The sequence below is a fragment of the Centrocercus urophasianus genome, unplaced genomic scaffold (assembly GCF_019232065.1).
Source record: "Centrocercus urophasianus isolate 14NV4802_14NV808 unplaced genomic scaffold, USGS_Curo_1.0 seq_15, whole genome shotgun sequence".
Lineage (NCBI taxonomy): Eukaryota > Metazoa > Chordata > Aves > Galliformes > Phasianidae > Centrocercus > Centrocercus urophasianus.
Window position 1 is genome coordinate 25,285,432 of NW_024884697.1, and position 23,037 is coordinate 25,308,468.

The window sequence follows — 23,037 nt, forward strand, 5'->3', positions numbered from 1 at the left end:
TATATTACCCCACTCTTCACATAGAGAGAGTGAATTGATTGTGGATTGCAAATATCAAATGTGATTACAACCACTGGGTGACTTGGCAATTTGTAACCTATTACCTGTATCTTCATGAGCAAGAGTTGGAGAAAAGAAACTGTAAACTCACATTTGAGGCAGCTAAAAATTTCTCTGGACAACATAACCTCGCTCACCAGTGCTGATCTCTCCAGAATTCAGAGGCAGGGATGGAACTGAGAGATGACAGCAGCAGAGAGGCATTGCAGAGACCTTCGTCAGAGTTTCGCACATGGCTTACTGGTTAGGCAGCTGAGAGCAGCCACTGACAGTTCTTTCAGAGCATGCCAGACAAATGTAATACAGGAATTGAAAACACTCAGTGTCTTAAATGAAAGTCAGTGACTGCTGACTCATTAAGAAAAATCAAGTCTGCACAGAACTGTCAGAATAAATTGTGTGTGGAAGAGTAACAGAGACATAATTAAGGTGCTTGTAAAGTGAGCAGGAGAAGTTACTGGTCACCAGGACACAAACCTCCTTTTACTCTTCTGAACAAGAAAATGGCTTCAGATAAAGCAAAGGGATATGCATACGGAGTGAGGATCTAAGCTAAGGAAGTGTTGTGTTACGAAATGTGCATTGGAATTACACTAGTACAGCTTTCTCTCATACCAATCAGCACCACTCATTCTTCTGATTTGACTGTTTAAAGCCCAGTTGCCAGACCCAACTTGGTTAATTCCATGGCTTGTGATGGAACTGTTCTTTTAATGCTTCTGTCACTGAAATCTAGGAATGAGACTTGCTAAGCTGAAGGACAGGTTAAACTTCAAAAAATACTTTTGAGTTAAAAGTATGTATTTGTTCATGTAATAGCTGAGTATCACTGCAATCTGAGCTGTGTCCTCTATTTAGTGGCAAGATTACTACAGATTTAAAACAGATACTGATTTGGGTGTTTTAATAGAAGACAAGAAGACAATCCTCTGGGAAAACTGTGGTCATCATACGGCGACAGTATGCTCTAGCAAGCCCAATTAGAAACATCTTCATGCTAAGTGAAGACGCTGAATTTTTACTCTAGAAACTGTATCCTGACTTTTTGAACTTACTAAACTACTCTGTTGCCCACCATGCATCCCTGAAGTAACAAGGTCAGCTCTAACCCCATTCCTCATGTTCCCTATTCCACGTTCAGTGAAATAACACACTGCTGTTCATTTTTTTCATGTGTACCTTTTCTTCTCTACTCAAAGTCAAGCAACCCACGTTATTTATAAAATACATCTTGACATCCTTTCTTAATTCTACCCTGAAAAATCACAAAAATCAGATTTCTGTTAGAAGCAGGAAAAGAAACAATTTCATATTGCTAATAGTCCTGATTTCACTTTGTAGGAACTTGAGTGACTCAGCACGACATTTCTCTTGATTAGGAAACATTTTGCAATTTCACTTTATGGTATATCAATAAAATTTTATCTTTCCCTTAGTGTGCCCTTCTGAGACGGACGTGCCATAAAACACATCCATGGGCTGCTGATTTACTCGTAGTTCCCTCACTGATGTTTAACTCTGCTCAACACTCATATTGTTAATGTAAACCCTACCAAATCTTTCTTCCACCTCAGCTGAAGATCTGACTGAAAAAACTGAAATCAATTTCTAATTTAGGAAGAATAGTAGCTGTTCTGGAAGAAAACTATTTAAAAGAAAAAAAAAAATCAACAGCAACAGCCAATCACTACATGAAATTATTATAATTACAAGAAGTACAGACTACAGATTATTTTAGACAGTCGGATGCTCCAGTTAAACCACCAGCCAACCAAACAAAAAAACCCACAACCCCAAAATTGTTGAACCTGTTTAATCAAAGCCAATGCAGATATGCGACTACACCTGCTCCCTTCATTTGTCTGCACTCTCAGCACCTGCTGATCCACTTCTATCTCATTTTGTCTTGACAGAGTGAGAAATTGCTTCTTTGCCTGCTTGTCTGTGCAGTCAGGAGGCTGCTCTGACTTTCACAATACATTTTCGGCATCTTGTTGGTGTAATTTACCTTTGGAGCACCTGGGCCTAAGAGCAAATAAGAAAGGGGAAGCAAAAAGAAGTGCCAGTGGGTGATGAGTAACGCCAGGAGAATGCAAGTTCAATACAAGTTAAAAGAAACTGATCCAAATATATCGCAGGGTGAATTAGGCTAGATATGGAAGCTTACCAGAACATGCATAAAGGTTTGAGCTTTAGCTCTTGCTCCTAGGGACTGCTATCTAATTCTCAATCACCATATAACGACAAATAATAACTCTCATTGACAGCCATCTATTTCAGGTAAAGGGAAGTGTGCAAAGGTAAAGCTATGGCTTTGACTCTTCTCAGGCAAGGAAGGGCACTGAGCTGAGACTCACACACATTGGACTAAGGAAGGAAAAGGAACGCGCCACCGGTTTTGAAAGCAGTTGTGCATTTTATAGGAAGCCAAACCTGAACTCTGGAACTGCTTCAAATAAAATTTGAAGAGGAAAAATGGAGGTAGGAATATCTAGTTTTGATCATGCTATGCTGTGAGCTACGCTATGAGCTGCTTCGCTCTATTAATACTGGGGTGCTTCCGAACATGCTGAAGACCTTTTGTAACTTGGGGAACTTTTAAATTCTGTCTCAAAGTAAACACAGCAACTTTAGTGGACAGTTGAATAAAGATTCTGAGGATTTAATTTGGATTTATGTGTCTACAATCTCCTAAAATAGTGGTATCTCAGTTCATGACCATACAAGAAGTCTACTTTGAAGTCTGTGGATTTTTGATTCTACCAAGATTGAAATTTTCCAATACATTTTTGGGCTTCAGACTGGCAGCATTCCATGCAGTCAGATATCCATGAGCCAGAGAGAGCTTTACTGAAGTTTCTGAGCCAGTTTTAAGAACAGGAGCTATGCATCTTATATATTAATAATGAATAACAGTGCCGCATTCTCTTTGAAGCAGTCTAAGTTTAAAAACAGCAAAATATGCTTTATGTAACAGATCAAGAGTTAAAGCGGGTTGGCTCATGCATGAAGACATGTTGTCTCAATTGTTCACGACTTTTACAAAATAGCCTTACAGTAGAACTTTGATTCTGACAGATTCAGAAAGAATAGAAGAAAAATCCTATTTGTGAATAATGCCAGGAATATTCTAAGAACCAAGCATAAAATCCAGCAGTTAATTTTAAAACAAAGCTGTAAGCTAAAGGAAGATAAAACCAAAAAAGTTTACATGTAAATTTTATTTAGCATTTCCATACATGTAATATTTGTCCAGAGATAACATATATACCATATTTCAATATGAATGAAAGAGTGTATTTTTTGTATTCCAGGAGAAACACTCAAAGATCATTCGAGATCAACTTTTATCATGGCTGCCGTTCTCTTCACACAGTAGCTGGTTTAAAACGCTGCTCTGTTTGAGAGCTTTTAGACTGGATATATCTTCACTTACAACAGGGACATCTTCGCTTTGATCCTCAGGTATCAGATCTTCACTGTCTGACAGCGTACAGAGGAGTGTATCATTTTCATAGGTAGGAAAATAATACCTAGAAGCAACAAGGTGTGATAGAATAGAATATAACTAGATAGTCACATATTCTGGTTCAAGTAGGTTGGACTTATTTTATGAGATTGAATTAAAAAAAAAAAAAAGAAAAATGAGAAAGTCTGGTTGTCTGCAATGAGTAGGCAGCATGCTCAAAAAATCAGCAGACACAGACACCTTAGAAGTTATACAGAAGAGACAGCAACAAGCCTTCCCAATATTTCTTCTCCACACAGTCACGAGTGAAGCCACAGATCCAGATCTGTCCCACACCAAACACTGAATTGAGATTTTTTAAGTGAGAACAGTCCCTGTGGCATCAACCCCTAGGCTTGTGAAGCCTGCTTACGATCTGAATCAGTGGTATGTTATGCTCTCTCTCCACTTGCTACAGAGAAAACCACACGTAAAGAGCTCAAGTTAGGTAGATACTATACAGATACCTACATTAGATGTGCACAAGAAGGGGTTTGATTTGTTTCTAGTGTTTCTGTGTATCCACAGCGCATCTCTACTATCAGTGACACACATGCCAGACGCAGCAAACACACACAAAAGACCACTTTGCAGCAACGAACTTCTCTTGCATACTAACATGACAGTGCAGGCACAACTCATGGTGACACTGAATCCAGCATGCAACTAAAAGAGCAGGACCCCACGTTTATTTTAGCTTCAGACAGAACAGAGATTTCTAATTCTGAGCTGTTTTAACACAATTTCTCATCTGAGATCTGAGCACTGTAGCACTGTAGCAAATCAGAACTTTCAGCTTAGTGGTTTACAGACATTATCAAGTAACGGTATAAATGCTGGAAGAAAGATGTTTGCCCTTACTGTGGTTGGTCCCAGGTAGACCTGACTGGCAGGAATGTAATGTGTTTTGTCTCTTCCATATGACTTATCAGTCCTCCTTTAGACTGAAATTTCTCCTGGCAGCTGTAACAACGACAATGATGGATTTCTCTCCTTATGAAGTTCACTAGCTTCACTTGCTGATAAAAGTTTAGACCTAAGGGAAAGGGCAACATATCAGTACTTAAGAGATATAAAACTTAATTTACAAATGCTTTCTTGATTTAAACATAAAGGTTGATAAGGGTTACTGAAGACCAGCACTGCAAACTAACTGAACAAATGTTTCTTCTTAGATGAAGGGGAACCAGTTCTTATTTTACTGTAAAAATTACAGCTTGCTTACTCCTAGTCTACAGCAGAATGCAAACACTGGCCAAACAAAGCTTAGACCCCAGCCTTCTAAGCTGCGAGCAAGTCTTAACAGGCATAATAATAATCTTAATAGTAATGATTATTCCAAGGCTGCAGAAGCCAGCCATGAGACTTACAGAACGGCTGTTTGTAGGGGCTACTCTGAAAGAATCCAATGGTTGTACAGAAAATAGCACACATACTTGGCACTAACAACAGTTCCAGAAAAATAGTGGTTTGGCTGTCTTTTGTAAGCCAGCTGAAACAGTATCTGTAATGGGAAAGTTAGGTGCCCATATAGAAATCAAATTGATACAGTCTCTTTCCAGTACTCTTATGATGTGGTTTTCTCCACACTAACAGCAAATGCTGACAAGTACAGCATCTCTTACTCACCAAGCTCTGATTTTATTTTAAGAAAGTCAAATCCATGTGATTTCTGGAGAAAAAAGAAAAAAAAAATCTAATTTCTGCTATTTCAACTAGGTCATATTAAACACAGCTTTTCATAGAGTGACACAGACATATGCAGACATGAATGCATGGTATAACCCCCCCAAATGTTTTCTCACATCAGAAATGTTCACATTCTGTTAAACAGCAATGCTCCTGTTAGTATATTAAAACTGAAACACGGATGCTAACAATCAAACGTATTAAATCATTAAGCCACTTTAATATTAAAAATCCCACCTTTTTATTGTCTGTATCAGCCTATACAGTACCACTATTCATAGTCTCATTGTAGAACTGAACACTGTAGATGTAGGTGCTACAGATGCAATGCCTTAGTTCTGCACTAAAGAAAGAGTTAAGCAGTTGAACTGATCTTAACAAAGATGCTACAATCCTACTCTTTAATTCAAAAGTGATGAAAGAACTGATATTTAACAGTATTTGGTTAATGCGGAGGAGACCACAGAAGCAATATAGACTGAGTGCAGCCCCCATTCCCCTGTGCCACTCGGGAGGAGGAGCAGAAGAGGATGTAGGGCTGGGGAAGGTGTTTTTAGTTTGTTTCAGTTTCTCACTGCTTCAGCCCATAAGCAACAAGCAATAGTATTCATCTCCCTATGCTGAGGTTGTTTTGCCCATGATGGTAATTGGCGAGTGATCTCCATATCCTTATCTTGAGCCCTTTTCCAATGCATTCTCTCCCCCTATGTTTTTGAAGAGGGGGAAATGACAGAGTGGTGTGGTGGAGCATCAGTATGAAACCATCACCGCAAGTCTTACCTGCATGTGAAGGTGCAGCTTTTCTGTGGTGTCTGCTTGTTGTTCACAGAACAGGCAAACTGCACACACAGGGTGCTCTTCCCAGTCAGACCAGTCTCTTATAATTAAGAATTAAAAAAAATAATCATTTAATCATGGAAAAGAGAAGAGACATTTTGTGAAAGAGCACTACAGATTCTGCTTTCACAGCACAATAAATAAATCCAGAGAAACAAAATACTTTGAAGGAGTGGAAAAGTATGGATTTACAGCTGAATATATGATTAGAAATTGGTTTTCTGTCTAAAAAAAAAAAAAACAAACCTGGAAATTCGAGGATAACGGAGCTGTTATTGCTGGGTACCTCCTGTGCTGCAGGCAGTACGCCGTCCTTCAACTTCCCTCCACTACTATCAGGGTCTTACCTTCAGTTTCTAATCAGCTTGGCAAGTTATAAAAAATTGCTTTCAGAGTTTATTTTTATAAAGTCTTTCAAACTTTTCTAGTCTTTCAATACGTTAGTCACAGACACAAGCATCAAACACACTTTAATCAGTCTGATATTTATTCATCAAATATTATTTCTGAGCCACTCATTTATGCCACATTTAGATATGCATGCAGAGAATAAACACTAGCACTCGTCTGTTAAGATTCACAGTATTGCTTAGAGATGAAAATATGGCTGTACTCCCTTTTTAATCAACAGAATTAAGCTTAAGGAAGGTCAGGGAGCCTGGTGCCTACAAACCACTCCCTGTTTATCCAATTCTCTGCAGTCGAGGAAAACACCTTTGTAGTAATCAGAGAGCCTGGAGCCAAGAAGAGTACAGAGGAGGGGCAGATTTTGTCATCAGTCAGCACCACCAAATTTACTTCAAACTTACACCTAATTTTAAATCTGAGAAAATCCAGTTCAATTTTAAGTATAAAATAAAAGGTTTTGCCTACAACACTGTAAAACCTAAAAGATGTTGATGGAGCTATGTGTAAATTAACAAATAGGCTTGTGGTTGAAGTACGAAATTTATAGCCCTCATTGAAGAGAAATGCATTTGATGAAAACAATTTGGAGTTGATTACACTGGCTTAAATGAATTTTAACTGTGTACTAACGATGCACAGGATTTTTCCTTGTAAGTGCTTTCAACAGTAATGCTCTTACAGTTCTTTATAAGGGCACATAAATAGATCTTACTCCTCAAGGTTATCTAGTAATTCCCGATCATCCTCTGACTGCACTTCCTCCCAGGACTTTCCAAACTCCTGGGGAAAAAAGAAGAAAAGGAAAAATAAAACATGTATTGACTCTCACCACATTTTACGTATCAAGTGAATGAACATTTGGGAGATCATGGTGTTTCTGTGAGTTAAAGGCAGTCATACAGCACTGTCCTAGTAATAACTTAAAATAAGAATTTGTATTATCTTTTAGTGGGACATTCCCCACACTACATCTGGGAAGAAGGTGATTTAGCACAGAACTCCCAAGAAGAGCACCCAAGCAGTGTGTAAAGCCAGTGTTGCAATACTACTAGTTAGTTCCTAAGGAAGGTATGCTAACACTGTTCTGTTTGCCATCACGCTTGCTCAATGTAAGCATACCTACTCACAATGTTCTGTCCTTCCTTTCACCCTCTGCACTGTTTATTTATACTTAAAAGATCTTCAGCCATCACCATACTTTTGTGCAGCTACAGCACAATGGCAGGCCATCTCAGCATGACTGCGATATAAATAACAGACAATAAAGAGCTGAAGTACCAGCAGTGATCTTTAGCTAGTGTTTTTCTTTCCACTGTCAGGTTCTTCCTGCCTTTGAAAGCAAACCAGAGCCAACTAACCAGTACTGAAATAGCGCTTCTGAATTCGTGCCTTTCATGTCTGTGAGGTGCTCACAAAGATCACAGCGGATGGTCTCATCTCCAGTAAGGGAAGGTGGCAAATAAAAAAGGTCACTCTTTCATTTATTTTATTCCAATAACCTCTCTAATAAATATATGTAATAAAATCCTTAGTAACAATTGTTATTCGTGTCTTTATGGTTGTTTGGAGAAATAATGAAAAGATATCCATCATTTAACAATTTAATGAGAATTTTTAAAGCTGTTACTGTCTATCAGATAAATGATACACAAATGTCTCTAGACAGCTCTAAACATAATGCCATTATAGGTTACAGAATGAAAATTCAGTAATTAATTCAGGGATGCTACACGGTAGTGTGCAAACTCTCTGAGTTATGAGGGAGACTCATTAATGTCACCATTACTGTGAGATAACATGAAGCCATTAACACATCTCACCACATGTTCTCACAGCTGTACACTAGTTTCCTATGGCTTCTAATGTTAACACCTTAATGAGAGGATAGCTGCTCACAACCATGCAAAAGGAAGAATGCTCACAGTTGCTCCCTTAGCAGCTTGGAGTGTGTGTTCATAAAAGAGCATATTCAAAACAGACGTCAGTATTAAGCTTCAACTTTTAATTAAAGGTGAAAGGGGTAAAGAACTAGGCACAAGCTTTGTTAGTCGCTGTTTCTTTATGGTATTTCTGCAAAGAAGCAAGCAAAGGCCCTTGTAAGAAGTCTGTTTCCCTTATCTACTTGTATTCAGAGGAGAGAAAAAGGCAAAAGGAAAAAGCTATTCAGAACTTGTATCAATGGAAAATTCCAAGGTAAATGGATAACTGGGGACACGATGATGAAAGTGTCAAAATACAGAAACTGAGCAATTGGATGGGAAAGAGTTCTTCGAAAGATTTTTAAAGCTTTCAATCTTTTTTAAAGCATTACAGCTTGATAAGCATTTGGGACCAAGGCTGGCTTTGTTACATATTCAAGTTCCCTTGCTCTTTCATCTGAGATGCAAGAGCTCTCAGTAACATCCCTAGAGATTCCTAAGAAATTTTTAACAAAACCTGAACAAAAAAACCCCCTAGACTTGACATTTTTATAGTTTAAATAGAAAATGCATGACTGAAAGAACTAAAGGCCTTGCTATATATCCAAGTAAAACCAACTACTTCTTGAATACATGCTGCATACCTTATGGTGATGAGGGTCTTGCAGATGAATGAGGAGAGCATGCAAATGGGTGTGGTTTGAGAATTTCTTCTTCTAAAATGAAGTCTAAATGTATAGAGATTAACTGCCTCCCCAGCACTTTATCTCCTCAACTTGAGCAGAGCTTCAAGGGTTCTGCTGGGAGACGGCCAGCATGCTTCACTGAGGCAATATACCCCAACATGAGTAGCGTTGAAATGGAAGCAATCAGGCAGGCAGCTGCTATCTCAAGCATTTTTCCCCGAACAGCAATTACTGAACTACATGCAAATAGACCTTTAGGCCTGGGAAGCTCAGAAAATCCAAACAGCTGCTGCTTTCCCTGCAAACTTCCCCATACCCTTTTTCTCACCTGCCTTATTATGATCATCTGATTTGCTTTATATTGCTGCAGAATTTAGTGATGCTTTATCATAAAAAGGCTTACCCCATCATTAGTTTATAGACACTGGATTAATTTTAACATGAAGTGTTTCCTTCTTGGTGACTGCATCTCTCCTTGAAGAGAAATGAACGTGAACATTTCATTAAGACTTGAACTATCACCAACTGAAGGAGGTTTTCCATTTACTATTTTACAAAATGTGCACTACTTAAGTCAGAACAGGCTAAATATAGATAGTAACCCCTATAACTCTTCCTTTCCCCCTTTAGCAACAGCTAATAATGATGACTCAGGGCTTGGCAATACGAAAATATCACAGATGAAAAGTAAAGCCATTTTGAAAACAAGTTTTCTAGTAGGTGATAAGTAGCATTTTCAGCTAACTGAGTCATATGCACATTCGTTATGGCGATGTTACATTAGTACAGATAAGTGCCATCAGACAATTTGAAAATAAACATCATCATCTACTACAACACATACTCTATGCTTAAAGTGCTGACAGTGACCATCTCTCAAACACACAAAGGAAGGCCCTCTCAGTTTAGGTCTGCCTCAGTTTTCTGGGTTGGAACAGGAGAGTTTTACTACTGCCTTGTTCTTTTCTGACTCCCAGCACGTATCACAGACTCCAGAGTTCTTCCCTCCCTATTTTTAGTTGATCTTTGGTACAAGATGACTCATGGGGACACAGGCTAAGAAAGGCACAGAGACAAAACTAGGTAGGAAGTTTTTTTGGAGAAGAGAAAAATAAAGTAACCCAAACATATCTCTGAGATGCATAGCTGCTCAGTTCTGCCTGATTTTTTTTCCTCCAATTTATAATTCAAGCATTTTGGAATAGTATAGGGTTGATGATACCATCTTTCATACTTACACAATACTGAAAAAAGATCCCCAAATCCACTGTGGAAGTGACACCAATGCCTTTTGAGTCATTTGCATCATTGCAAAGCTCCCATTCTAATTCAGTAAGTACCTAGTAATAAACTTTTGATACTTACTTAAGAAATAAATCTATTACATATGCACAAAAAAACCCTTTTATATGTGACAAAAAAACCCTTCTATTCTTACTGACAGTAAGATGTAATAAGGTATTTTTACACTAACCTGTGAGCAAAAGAATGTATGGATAATATGGGGTAGATAAATAAAAGAGTCTGTGGGTCATGACAGAAGTCATAACAAAATCTCAGAATACCAAAACATTTACAAAAGAATTTGCAATATTATTCATTGCTATACCAAATAGAAAATTTTGGAGAGCGAATTACTGACATACAAAAAATATAACTTTTGTTATGAAAACACGTCCTTATAACTTTACTAAAACATCAAGTAAAAAGAAAAGTTGAGTGGATGGACAGAAAGAATGAAGGGAAAGCCTACTGCTCTAGAAGAAGTCAATGGAAGTTTTGCCATGAACGTAAAAACACAAGTAAGAACTGTCCAGAAGATCGTAAGGCAATGCAATGGGCACTCTCAGAACATCAGAACAAAAAGGTTTTAAACCCCTCGGTGCAAAATAAAGGCAATTGCCAGTTCTAGCTAAAAAAGACTATTTTACACAGTGCTTGGTGAAGATAATATATAAAGGAAAAAAAAAAGCACATTAACATATATACAACATATACAACTTTGCTTTAAAAGGCGTCTGTAAGATCTTGCACTAAATAATTATCTATTTAAATAGGTTAAGATTCACTTGCTGATAAAAAAGCTTTATGGAACACAACCTAAAAGCAAAGTGGATAAGATTGATGTTTATCATTAGAGACCTACTTAGTCTCACAGCTTCTTTATGATGAAAACAAACAGGACCAAACAGGCACAAGGGAAGATCTTTATTACATTCCCAAATTCAAACCTTTCGGTGAAAACATACAAAAAAATAAATAAATTGTAAGTTTAAATATTTTGGTCAAGATTAAATCTTTAGTAAATATTGAAAGTATACCTGTCAATTCAAATAAAATACTCAATCTGTGTCTGTAGTGTGAAATTGCATAATTCCCCTGTGTGTCTGGAGCAATGGGAATAATGGATCCTTAAGAGTTCTTGAGATGTCAGTAAAGCTTGATAGTATTCATCAGAAAGGAAAATCCTGTGGTAAAGTGTGAGGAGCTCGGGGAGAGGAGGTAAAATGACTTTAAGTCATTAGAAAACACACTTTGCATAACATCCAGAATTCAATGAATTTTAATTCAGATTGAAAAAAGTCTTATCATATTGATTTAGTCTACTGTACACTACATATAGTGTGATAGCAGAAGATAATAATGGTATTTCTCTTTAGAATAAGGCCAACCTACTGAGCCCTCAGTGAACAAATTAAGGTTCTTCCCATTAATTTCTTTTCCTACTTTGTGCAAAAATAAGGAGTTTACCAAAAGCTATTTTGAGAACACATGCTCTATACAACATAGGAGAATTCTAACATTTTCAAGTTAACAATCAATTTGGTCCCATGTTAACAGTGTGCAAATACACACTATATACACACAAATACACACAAATATACACACTATATAGTGAGCAATTCTGTAAATGTTTAAGAGTTTTTCATTTGTTTTAAAAGAAGAAATGTAAAAAATTCTGATTTGGAGACATTTTGAAGGATCAGAAACAGGGTAGAAACAATCTGCTGCATAGAATGCAGTGAAAGACAAAATGTGTGCAAAAAACCCCAAATAATGGCTGTAGCACAGTGCATACAGTCAGAGGAGAAATGGTGAAAAGTGTCCCAGAAGCTGCACAAGAAGCTCACCCTCAGAAACCTTGCACATGCAGCCTCCATCTTGGTAGATTGACATTTTTTATTAGAATGACATTTGCTATCCTCTCTCTGTAATATCAAGGAGGTGAAAAATATGTCTCTAAGTTATGTCAATAAATAGGCAATATCCGAACTGGTTCAGGCTGGTTTAAGAAGACACTCTGCAAAGTCCTGCCCAGAATCCCAACAATAACCACAGAGGTCCAGGGCACTGGCTTGAGCCCTGTCCTAGAATCATAGAATCACAAGGTTGGAAAGGACCTACAAGACCATCTAGTCCAACCATCCTCCCATTACCACTGCTACCACAACCCACTCAACCACAGCTCGTAGCTCCTCAGCCAGTTGCTTCTTGAACACTGCCAGGGAGGGCGACTCCACCACCTCCCTGGTATTGTTCTGTCCAGTCCTGTGGCTGCCCATGCTGTTTAACAGCTTGAATGCTCAGTGACCACGCCAAAAGCACTACTCAAAGGGTACTGCGACATGTTCAGGAAGTGCATAGGCCACAGATCATTCGCAGTAGACAGCTGGGACAAGGTCACTTGCTTTGAAGCAAGTGGGAAGAATGGGAAAAGAGGTTAGATATACAAACATGTTATACCTTGTTGTATTTAATCTGGGCTTTTCTGATTATGAACGTGGGATAGCCCACTGTATCCTCCCTGATGTTATAACCTCCCTGCCTGTCTCTAAAATTTCTGAATGCGTTATCACACAGTTCTCTGTGCTTCTGGTTCAACTTCCTGATCAAAGCTGGGACAGATACAAAGCTGAACTGAAATGCAAATTTGAGATGGAAAGGGACGTGAAAAGGATGCTGCATTCTGAAAACATAAGACTACAGAACTAATAGAGAAGAATAAAGCTATTAAAACCACTTAAAACAATTAAAACATTAAATTTGAGACTGTTAACTTTCGAGGAAGAAAAGACTAAGTTCTGTAGAGAAGCTGAGAACATCCAACATGCAGAACTTTATAACTTTTTCACTGCTATGCAGCAAATATAGATCAGTTTTTAAAGCAAGTTTAAAGTTTTTAAAGTGGTATTCATGTTTCTGGAAAGGAAAATAAAAGTTTCAGATCACTGATCTTTGGAAGGAAGACATACAGGATCACAAAGGAAATTCACCCCACCTAAGGTAGGAGGGACTTGGCAGAACTTTAATATCCAACTTCTTGATTGGAGTAAAACCCAAGGAGAGATTAAATAGAAAGAAAAGGTAAAACAGTCAAAGGTGCTTGCAAAATTCATTTATAACCTGGATATTAATACATGCAGGTGGCACACAGACTAGTTCAGGTGAAATATAGTTATCTCCAGGAAAGTGCAGAAGCTTTTGAAGCATCTCTTACATTCAAGAGCTGAAGACAGCAAGTGAAAATTTGCTACACATATGCATACACACTCTCACAGATGTGAGATAAAAAATAGTATTACCTAAAAGCATACATCTACCTGGAGGCTAAGAGCAAAAACTTTTTCTTTCATCTCCATATCTTTCATTTTACTCCTCTTTGCATCTAATTTATACTCTGAAGAGCACTTCCAGACTAAGGTTTGTAGAAAACAAGCTCAAAGCCAATAGCATTCAAGTTAGATCTCCATTTATTTCATTACTCTATCTCATTTTCCCTTCTGATACTTAAAGCAAAGACTGAGCACTAATGACATGATGATTAGCATCTCTTCAAGCTGCATTCTTGCATCTCTCAGAATCAATTCTCAAGAACAAATGTTTACCATTCCTTAGTTTAACAATTATCTAGATTATCATACCATAAATGAACATACTCCTTAAGAGTCCTTGACTTGATTTTTGACCTTTTTACTAATTGCTGAAATGCAATTACTCACTTTTAACAAGACATTGTCTGCAGCTCTTTAGTTGATTTATAGAACCTCTTACCAAGTAATTAATGATATAAAATCTGTCATATTCTTTGTTTTTGGCATTGATTCTGCGATGTTGCTTCTTTCTCATGTGATCTTTAAGTGTGTTTTTGTCTCTGAAGACTTTTTCACAGTACAAACACTGCAAACTAAAACAAAAAGGTAAACAGGTCAACACATTAAAAATAGTACAAGATAATACACTTAAATAAGATGGAGATGTATACAGTAAGACTAATTCTGAAAGCAAGCTAAATGAAAAGGAAAATTAATTTATTTGCAAAAAAAACTCATCTTAGATCACAGTAGAGTCATCATACATGTAGGTAAAACAGCACCTAACAAAAACTATGGAAAATGAAAGTACAGATAACAAAAAAGTTTACTGTTGCTCCACAAGCGACATGAGGGAAAAAGCTGATTTACCAAAATCACCCCAGCAGGACACAGGAGGGCTACTGATTGGTTAAGAAATGAACACTCAGCTTGGAATGCCTTTATGGGAATCCAACCCATGAGTAATTGTAGCATTGAAATTTAGGAAGAAAAAAACAAACCAACAACAACTCTGAACGTGCTACATATGTCTAAGAACAATTTAAACTTGCTAAACAGAGCTTCATACTTCTAACCCAGAGGGTGACTGAAAAAAAGTTTGACAGGGTGATCAATAGGCTTTGTAATCCTGACAAATCAAATTTATTAATACTATTCACACTTCATATATCTGTATTTCTATTTTTATTTATATACTTATACATTTATTTGTTACTTAAGAAACTGAAAACATTCATTAACAAATGGAAACTTTACTACACTATGTCCTCAGAGCAAACACAAGAGAAGTATATCCACAGTATTAAATTCTCTATTGCAAGCAGAGTACTATAAAAGAATTGTTCTCTCCTACAGTATCAACTGGTACCTGAAGTTGAGCCTAGACAGCATTAAGTAGTCTCTCTTCTCAGACAGTGGACTATGAGGAGACTAATCTGCACTTTCGTCTAAATGGACATCTATCCCTGAAACAGACAACAGCCATCTTTTTTCCAGCAGAGAAACAGCAGAGCACTGAGGTTACAGGAATGTCCTTGTTTACTGGTTGTAGATCTTGAGCTTCTAGATAGTTGTGACAGATACACTGAACTGAAGTCTTTCTCAGCCTTAAGAACCACAGTAGGCCTCGATGTGACCGTTCCCTGAACCGGACAGCTCATAAATAACAGAATAGCAGGTGGGTGCTCATGGCCATGACCACGAACAAAGTGGGTACAGTGCTAGAATTGTTGAACCACTGAAATTCCAAATGGAGAAATAATGAATTACATTGAGAGGCTAAAAGCAATGTGGTAGGATTCCAAATTTAACTAAATTTGGGCAAATTGTTTTATCTTATAGCAGTAAAAGAAAGCCTTCAAGAATAGTTGTAAAGTTTAGGCTATTCAATACATTTTGAGTTCTAATTGAACTTGAAGTCTAAAAATCTGACTAGTGCTTTGCTGATGGACTGCAGGTCTGATGGCAGAAAATATGTTTTCAAGTCAGCTTACTTCTATCTGCTAATGATTAAGAGTATGATCTGCTTGTGTAAGGCATTCCCAGGAAATGTATGTAATGCTTTTGCCCAGTATATAGAATGTAGTGTAGACATGGCTGTCTAAAATGAGACTTTTCTGCTCTACAAAGTATTTTCAGGTACTGTTCTACTAGCACAACTATTAAGTCTATTCTTAGCAGTAGGAGAGGAGTGGCTTTTCATTGCTTTGGAAGGAACTTCAGTGTGCATATTAACTACAGACTTAGCTGACTTTCAAAAACCTCCATCCAAATGATACTCTGAACTCCTGACAAATAGTCAAGCTGTGATTCATCAGTATCGTACATGGAGGCGTATTAGGAAACACTAATCGTAGCATAAAAGATATTCTTAAAGTATCTTCATTTCTGGAGGAATTTTACCTGTATCTGTCATGACTGCATGTTCTTTGATAGGCCAAAGACTGTAAACTAGGGATCACCACTGCCATTTCTGTCCTTTGAATCTCTTTCTCTTTTCTGCAGAAGTACGTGCCAAGGATCCTAAATTCATCTGGAAGGATACTTAATCTAACTTACATTATCTACATTACAGTTTTCACAAATCTCTGTTCTGTTGCTGTTAATTTCAAAGTTTAAGATTTATGCAAATTTCTCCTAGAATCTTTAGTTACAGATTGTATTAAAATCTAATAGGCTTCTTAAAGCAGCAGTTTCAGTTTTAAGGAAGTACACGTTTTGCTAGAGCCCAATTTATATTAGTGGCATACTTTATATTGCCTGTCCCATTTATTAAATCCATAAAGGGCACATATACACTTGAAAAAAAAAAAATCAAAGTTAACTGTTTGTTGGTCTTTGCTATCAAAGTTCTTCTCCCGAAGGAGTTCTTCTTTTTTTTAACTTCTTCAGCCATCTCAGATTTACACTTCTGAATCAGCATGTACATCGATTGGCCTTCCCCTTCTGCTCTGGGATATACTCTGAAAGCAGTAGTGAAACATCTCACAAATTACTGATACACATTCACTTATATAAAAGAGATCATTGGCACAAGAACTCCATATTAAGTGATTAAAGAGATATTTAAGAAAAAGATGGTTACAGTGATAAAGAAGATCATTGACTCTAGCAGTCATGAGAAAAAGGTGTATGCTACTATTGACATCAGACGAAACTGTAACACGTAATAACTAAAGCACTACCTGTAACTATTATTCCAGCCAACATGTACTACAAAGTATTATGAATTAGCTTTTGATAAATCAAAGTGTTCTAAGATAACCAAGCAGAAGTTACATTCTCTCTTAGTTTCTTCTTGACTAACCATTGACTAAACCCAACTTAATTCCAAGGTTAAATGAAATATCACTCAAGTCCGTTTAAATACAATAACAATGAAAAACAAACCTACTTGTCAAGCTTCTCCTGTAATACAGCCAAAAACTCGTAGCAATTCACAATGTTATCTGGCAGCCCAATGTTAAAAGCATGCTCTCTTGCCATATGATTGAGAAGGACAGACCTAAAAAAGACATTCAAAAAGAACATGATGTATTTTTGAATATGCATGAGAATTACACAGTCAAAATATGCCAGCTGCTCTAAAAATGCAAAGTCAACATTAAATAAACAATAATAGCATTGCTGCCACAGCTAGAAAAAAAAAAAAACAAATAGGAAGTATGCAACTTCAGATCTACTCTATGTGCAGTGACATTTCAACTGGGTAATCTGCACGCATGCCATGTAATCCTTCAATGAAAATTACAACACCTTTTTATTTTGACCCTCTCTTAGCAAATCTCATTTATTAATTTGAATAAGCAAATCACACATTTCAAACAATGGCCTTAAGAAACATTCTAAAAAGCCATTTGTTAGTTTTCTCTATGCCGGTTAACAAAAGTTTCTTGCATGATACTCCTCTATAGCAATATTGCTTCATGCAGCACTAGCAACACAAAGAGCACTCAAAAGCAGCACAACAACACATCATCAGTAGGGTAAAACGGTTCATGAACACAACGAATATTAAAGTAAGATATTCTTCTAATAGAAGTGCACTGGTTAATTACTTTGGTGTCTGACATCTCTATTCATCAGCTTCTGCTTTTAGGGACTAGGGAAAAATCCAAGCACAGACACTGCTGAAACTTCCTCTCATCACAGTCCAAGTGCAATTTGCAAACCACATACTCTGTCTGTCAGATCCAAGAGTAAGCAGAAAGCAATGATCTTGGGTGCTGAATGATCTGAAGTTCATTCACTAAATTTGTCAGTAAAGAGAATAGGATACTTGCTCCAAACTGGGAAGATCTGCAGGGACATGACCACAGATTCTATATTTTCAGATGACCAGAGCTACCCATGCAGTCAAACATTCAGGAGCAATACTCACTTTCTCCAGTAGAAACTGTGTATAAAAAAGTGAATGCAGCTTCTGCTGGTACTTGACCAGTACTGCAAACCACTCCATTCTCATTCTATTCTCAATCTAATCTAGCCTGGAGAAAAGAAGGCTGCGGAGTGACCTAATTGCAGCCTTTCAGTACCTAAAGGGAATTTATAAACAGGAGGGAAATCAACTCTTTGAAAGGGTAGATAACAGCAGGACAAAGGGAAATGGTTTTAAGTTGAAGGAGGGAAGATTTAGGTTGGATGTCAGGGGAAAGTTCTTTGCAGAGAGTAGGCAGGTGCTGGAATAGGCTGCCCAGAGAGGTTGTGAATGCCCCATCCCTGGAGGTGTACAAGGCGAGTTTGGATGGGGCCCTGGGCAGCCTGGTCTAGTATTAAATGGGGACGTTGGTGGCCCTGCCTGTGGCAGGGGGGTGGGAGATTCATGATCCTTGAGGTCCCTTCCAACCTGAGCCATTCCGTGATTCTGTATTTTTCCTTTTCTCTTTTCCATTCTAGGTTTAAACATTGTCAAACCAGTGTGAATATAAGCAGGAAAATATGTTACTGGATAAATGTATTTTTTTTATTATCCATACTGGCTTAAACTGCTCTTCTGGACACCAAAACAACTGCTGAAAAACTCTCTCTTCAGAATGGTTTCGTTCTCATCTCCAGCTTACCATATAATTACACAAAGTTGTACTGGAATAATTAAAGGACTGAGAAGTGGGAAGAGTCCACTTAAAATAGGAGTTGAAAGAAATACCTAAACAATAACCCCAAAAGAATTCTAGCCTATGACTCTACTAACTGGCTTGACAATGTTAAAACCATAAACAAAAAGCTGAGCAGATGTGAAAAAATAAACTAAAAGCAAACAGATCAATAAACAAACCTGTTTCCCGTGAATTCTTGATCACAGAACATACACATGCTATGAAAACTTGTGTCATATCTCTCTCGTTGTTGCTGTTCTAGAATTTCTCTCTATGAAAAAAAAAAACCAGACACAGTTATTGAGATAAAAATTAATAATCATTTTATCACGGAAGTATTACACCTCTTTATCCTTACTGTTACCAATGACCATACAAAATGAAAATTTGCTGACAGAAACCTGAGGTTAGTATTGGAGGAGGGGGAATTTCCTTACAAAATAAACAGTAGATTTTCCAAATGCATTGTGTGCTCCAGTGCAGTTCCAGTAAAATTCTAGTATTGTGCAAGTTCTGTGGAAGAAAATACAACTCATGGAGATATTTTACGCAGCTATTTAAATGATTATTTACATAACGTAACACTTCATTGTCTCTTCTTAGGTTCAGATTTATCCCTGCTATCAGTGAGCAAGTTTCTGGGTAACCACATAAACCCCAGTGGAATGATAATGTTCCTTCTACACATCTAATCACAGGCAGTCTAGTAGACCTCTTCCTGACAAAGAATGATGACAAAGGATGGTGGTTTCTGCAAGGAACTGCGACATGCAATAACCTCATAGGAAAGGAGAAGCTGATTAATCACCTTTACCACAAGCCTTGTTTAACTTAGAGCAATTGGCTAGACTCTTCACAACAGCTGACCACAATTTTCCTAACAAAAACAAAATCACATTGCAAGTGACACGTTTCTACTGACAGGTTACCTTACACTTCAGATGGAAAGGCCTTGATCATCTGGGACATGAGGGAGTCAGTGTTTGGATTACAATTTTGCACATCTTCAGCCTAACAGTACACTGCCTTGTGCTTATGTTTTAAGAACTGACAACTGGTCATGCGTTTATTTTCTGCGCTATGCAAACAGGCTACTCTCTGTTCTCCAATGTTTGGGATCCTGACTGAATTTTTTAGGAGATTTTCTCAATCCATCTCCTTCAAGCCTGCAATAGTGAGGCTTTGTGTTTCTGACCTACCTCTTCTGTACTGTTTTGTGTGGATTAAAACCCAAACTGGTCTACAGTCTGTGCATAAGTTCACATTAAGCTATGTCCAGTGGGTAAACTCCATAGCAGGTATGTGCTGCAACACACATGTGCTGGAAGTTGCCTGGTTGTGCAAGTCAGCCTACCATGGCACCGAGGGATTTCAGTAGGCTGATGCTGGGCAAATAAATTATAGAATCATAAAATCACCAAGGTTGGAAAAGACCTCCAAGATCATCCAGTCCAACTGTCCACATATCACCAATATTTCTTCACTAAATCATATCCCTCAGTACAACATCCAAATGTTTCTTAACACCTTCAGGGACGGTGACTCCTCCACCTCCCTGGGCAGCTCATTCCAGCACCTGACCATTCTCTGGGAGAAAAATTTTTTCCTAACATTCGACTTGAATTTACCCTCATGCAATGAGGCCATTCCCTCTAGTTCTATTGCTAGTTATGAGGGAGAAGAGGCCAACCAATCTCAGCACAACTCCTTATAGGTAGTTATAGAGAGCTATAAGGTAGCACCTGAACCTCCTCTTCTACGGACTAAATAATCCCAATTCCTGCAGCTGCTCCTCGTAAGACTTGTGCTCCAGCCCCCTCACCAATTTTGTTGCCCTTCTCTGGACACGCTCCAGGGCCTCAATATCTTCCTTGTAGTGAAAGGCCCAAAACCGAACATAAGTGTGGCATCACCAGGGCTGAAAACAGAGGGATGATCACTTCCCTGCTTCTGCTGGCAACACTATTTCTGACACAAGCCAGGGGGGAAGAATGCACCATGTCTTAGACCATTTTACAGCCCGTATTCAATCAAAATATTCAAGTGTTTATCTACTGTGCATCAGCTAAGATTCTGTCAACTCTTCAGATGCAAATACGGGGGCGTTTTTATTCATTTCACACAACAAGGCATGCCTTTTTTGTTGGAGTCATGTTCAGCAATACCTATTCAAATTCCAGACCATATCCTCAGATATCCTGCAGTTTTATTCAAAATGTCAACAAATAAACAAAAAAAGATAAAATAAAAAGACTGGAAAAGATAAGTGGAGCATAACATGTCTTGTGAGAGTCCTTCAGTAGAGATGCAATTAAGTAGGAATATCCGTGCTCCACATGGGCAGTAAGCATCCCATAGCACAGCAGTGAGAACTGGAGCTTTTGCTAGTACTCTGAGCTGTCACCTCTCTTCCCTTAGCAGCATGTCTCACACAGTTTTGCTAACCTCGAATTTGAAGGCATTGGCATGTAGTTTATATAACTTGCAAAACACGCTAGAAACAGTCTATAAGGAAATCAAAAGATATCACATACAAATTGAGTGTTAGGACAGCAACTTCCTCACCCACTAATGACATTTTATCACAGCTTACTAATTGTACTCTACTGTGAAAGAAGAAGTGTTCTACAGTACATAACTGCAGATTTCCACTCCCTACAAACTTACCGGAGCCCTGGGGAGCTGTGATTCACAGCTATGCCTGAGGGGGAATGAGAATAGCACTGCATCCTTCAGTCAGATGCTGCTCTTCTTACTCTGCTCTTCAGCCTTCTGGTTTCCCCCTACACGAACACGCCTGGCAGCTAAGAGGCCTTGTCTAACATAGCACCACTGTTTTACAAATTTTCTAGGTGGAATTTAAAAAATATTTTCCAATGTAGACACTCCTTTTATTTGCTTGTATCATTCATTGCTAGCAGGTACTTTCTCTGACAGAAACCAATTCTGGCACTTGCAGAGGTGAGGAATTGAAAGCAGTAGCTCAAATCAAGTACAGTACTCTTCCCTAAGGACGCTCCCAAACAGCCTTTAACTCCATTCCTGGTACTTTGACGGGATACAGCAATTAGAGTTTTGTACAAAACTTCTATGGTCTTTCTAAGGAAAGATGCTCAGCTTCACAATTTAAGCCAAATTTGAACTCAAATTGTGAGGCAAGAAATGAACAATTTACTTTATTACCTACAACAGTTTCCAAACTGTTAGAACTGTTATGTCATATTTGTTATATTAAGAAAAAAAATACAAAACCAAAAACATTACAGCCATGAGGATTTTCCAAAAGTTTTTAGGACACTGTATCCTATCAAAGTGTCAGAGAATAAGAAGACAAAGTTACTCAAGGAAAAGGCAACAGATAACAAACTGAATATATTTATTTTCCCACAACGAATGAGAGCTGAGTACAGGCAGAGAAGATATTCCAAAACACCAGAACAGTAAGTGACCCAAATGCCAGAGTCTGATTTCAGGCAATTAGTGTACAATATTGATACTGTTAGATTAATAATTCCTGATGCCCATCTCTTTTTATCTTTTCTCAGCAGTTCTGTCAGCTATTCATTTTTCAATCTTCCCATCATACTGTGTGACACACTAAAAAAAATGCATTACTTCACTGAAGACTGTCAAACTACTTGTGAAACAGCCATTAATCCAATTCCCTTTTTTCTCTGTGGGCACAGACTCTTCTACAGTTTGCAGTTACATAGTTTTCAGTATATGGCTGATCTACCATAAAGAACCAATCCAGACAAATTATAAAATCATATCTCTGCTGTGTTCTAACTAAAAAAAAAAAAAAAAATCAAAAACAAGCAAAAAGAACATAGCAAGGATGTACAAGTGTTTATAGCAGGACAATTATCTTTAAATATACCACCACTCTAAGCTGTTAATACAAAAGAAATTTGATCATTTGCATTAAAATTAGTAACCTAGAGTATCAAAAATGCCACACACATTCTCATGCTAAGTCTGAGGTTATGAGGAGTTCAGTCTTGCTCATGGGAGGTGGCAATTTAAAATGTTTCTGAAAAATGTGCCTGTTCCTCTCTCTGGAAGCAATGTTTTGGATGAAATTACCAGTTTTTTTTCTTCCAAAACTGCTTAAGCACTGTGCATCAGCAAGAATTCACACTGATAATGAGAGATGAAAAATGCATAGTTAAGCTAGAAAGCACTTTTCTCTAAACAATTATTTTGTTTCTTGTCTGTATTTCAAAACACCTTCAAGATGTA

At 37.7% G+C, this 23,037-nt stretch overlaps 1 protein-coding gene and 1 long non-coding RNA gene across 3 annotated transcripts in view; one reads left to right on the forward strand and one right to left on the reverse strand.

Moving 5' to 3' along the window:
* Positions 1-2,284: 2,284 nt before the first annotated feature.
* Positions 2,285-8,046, forward strand: LOC122158616. The gene is made up of 3 exons (XR_006168268.1): positions 2,285-2,541; positions 3,375-3,525; positions 7,822-8,046. It is a non-coding gene; the product is annotated as an uncharacterized LOC122158616 (long non-coding RNA).
* The window catches only part of ZNF277 (zinc finger protein 277), a 53,861-nt gene continuing 34,087 nt past the window's right edge, over positions 3,264-23,037 (reverse strand). For both annotated transcript variants that reach the window (XM_042815382.1, XM_042815383.1), the window contains 8 exons: positions 18,975-19,066; positions 17,094-17,204; positions 14,160-14,292; positions 7,215-7,282; positions 6,038-6,134; positions 5,198-5,240; positions 4,430-4,604; positions 3,264-3,593 (listed from right to left, as the gene is read on the reverse strand). In XM_042815382.1, coding sequence (XP_042671316.1) covers positions 3,401-3,593; positions 4,430-4,604; positions 5,198-5,240; positions 6,038-6,134; positions 7,215-7,282; positions 14,160-14,292; positions 17,094-17,204; positions 18,975-19,066 — 912 coding nt within the window. In that variant the 3' untranslated portion in view covers positions 3,264-3,400. The remainder of the gene's footprint in view (positions 3,594-4,429; positions 4,605-5,197; positions 5,241-6,037; positions 6,135-7,214; positions 7,283-14,159; positions 14,293-17,093; positions 17,205-18,974; positions 19,067-23,037) is intronic.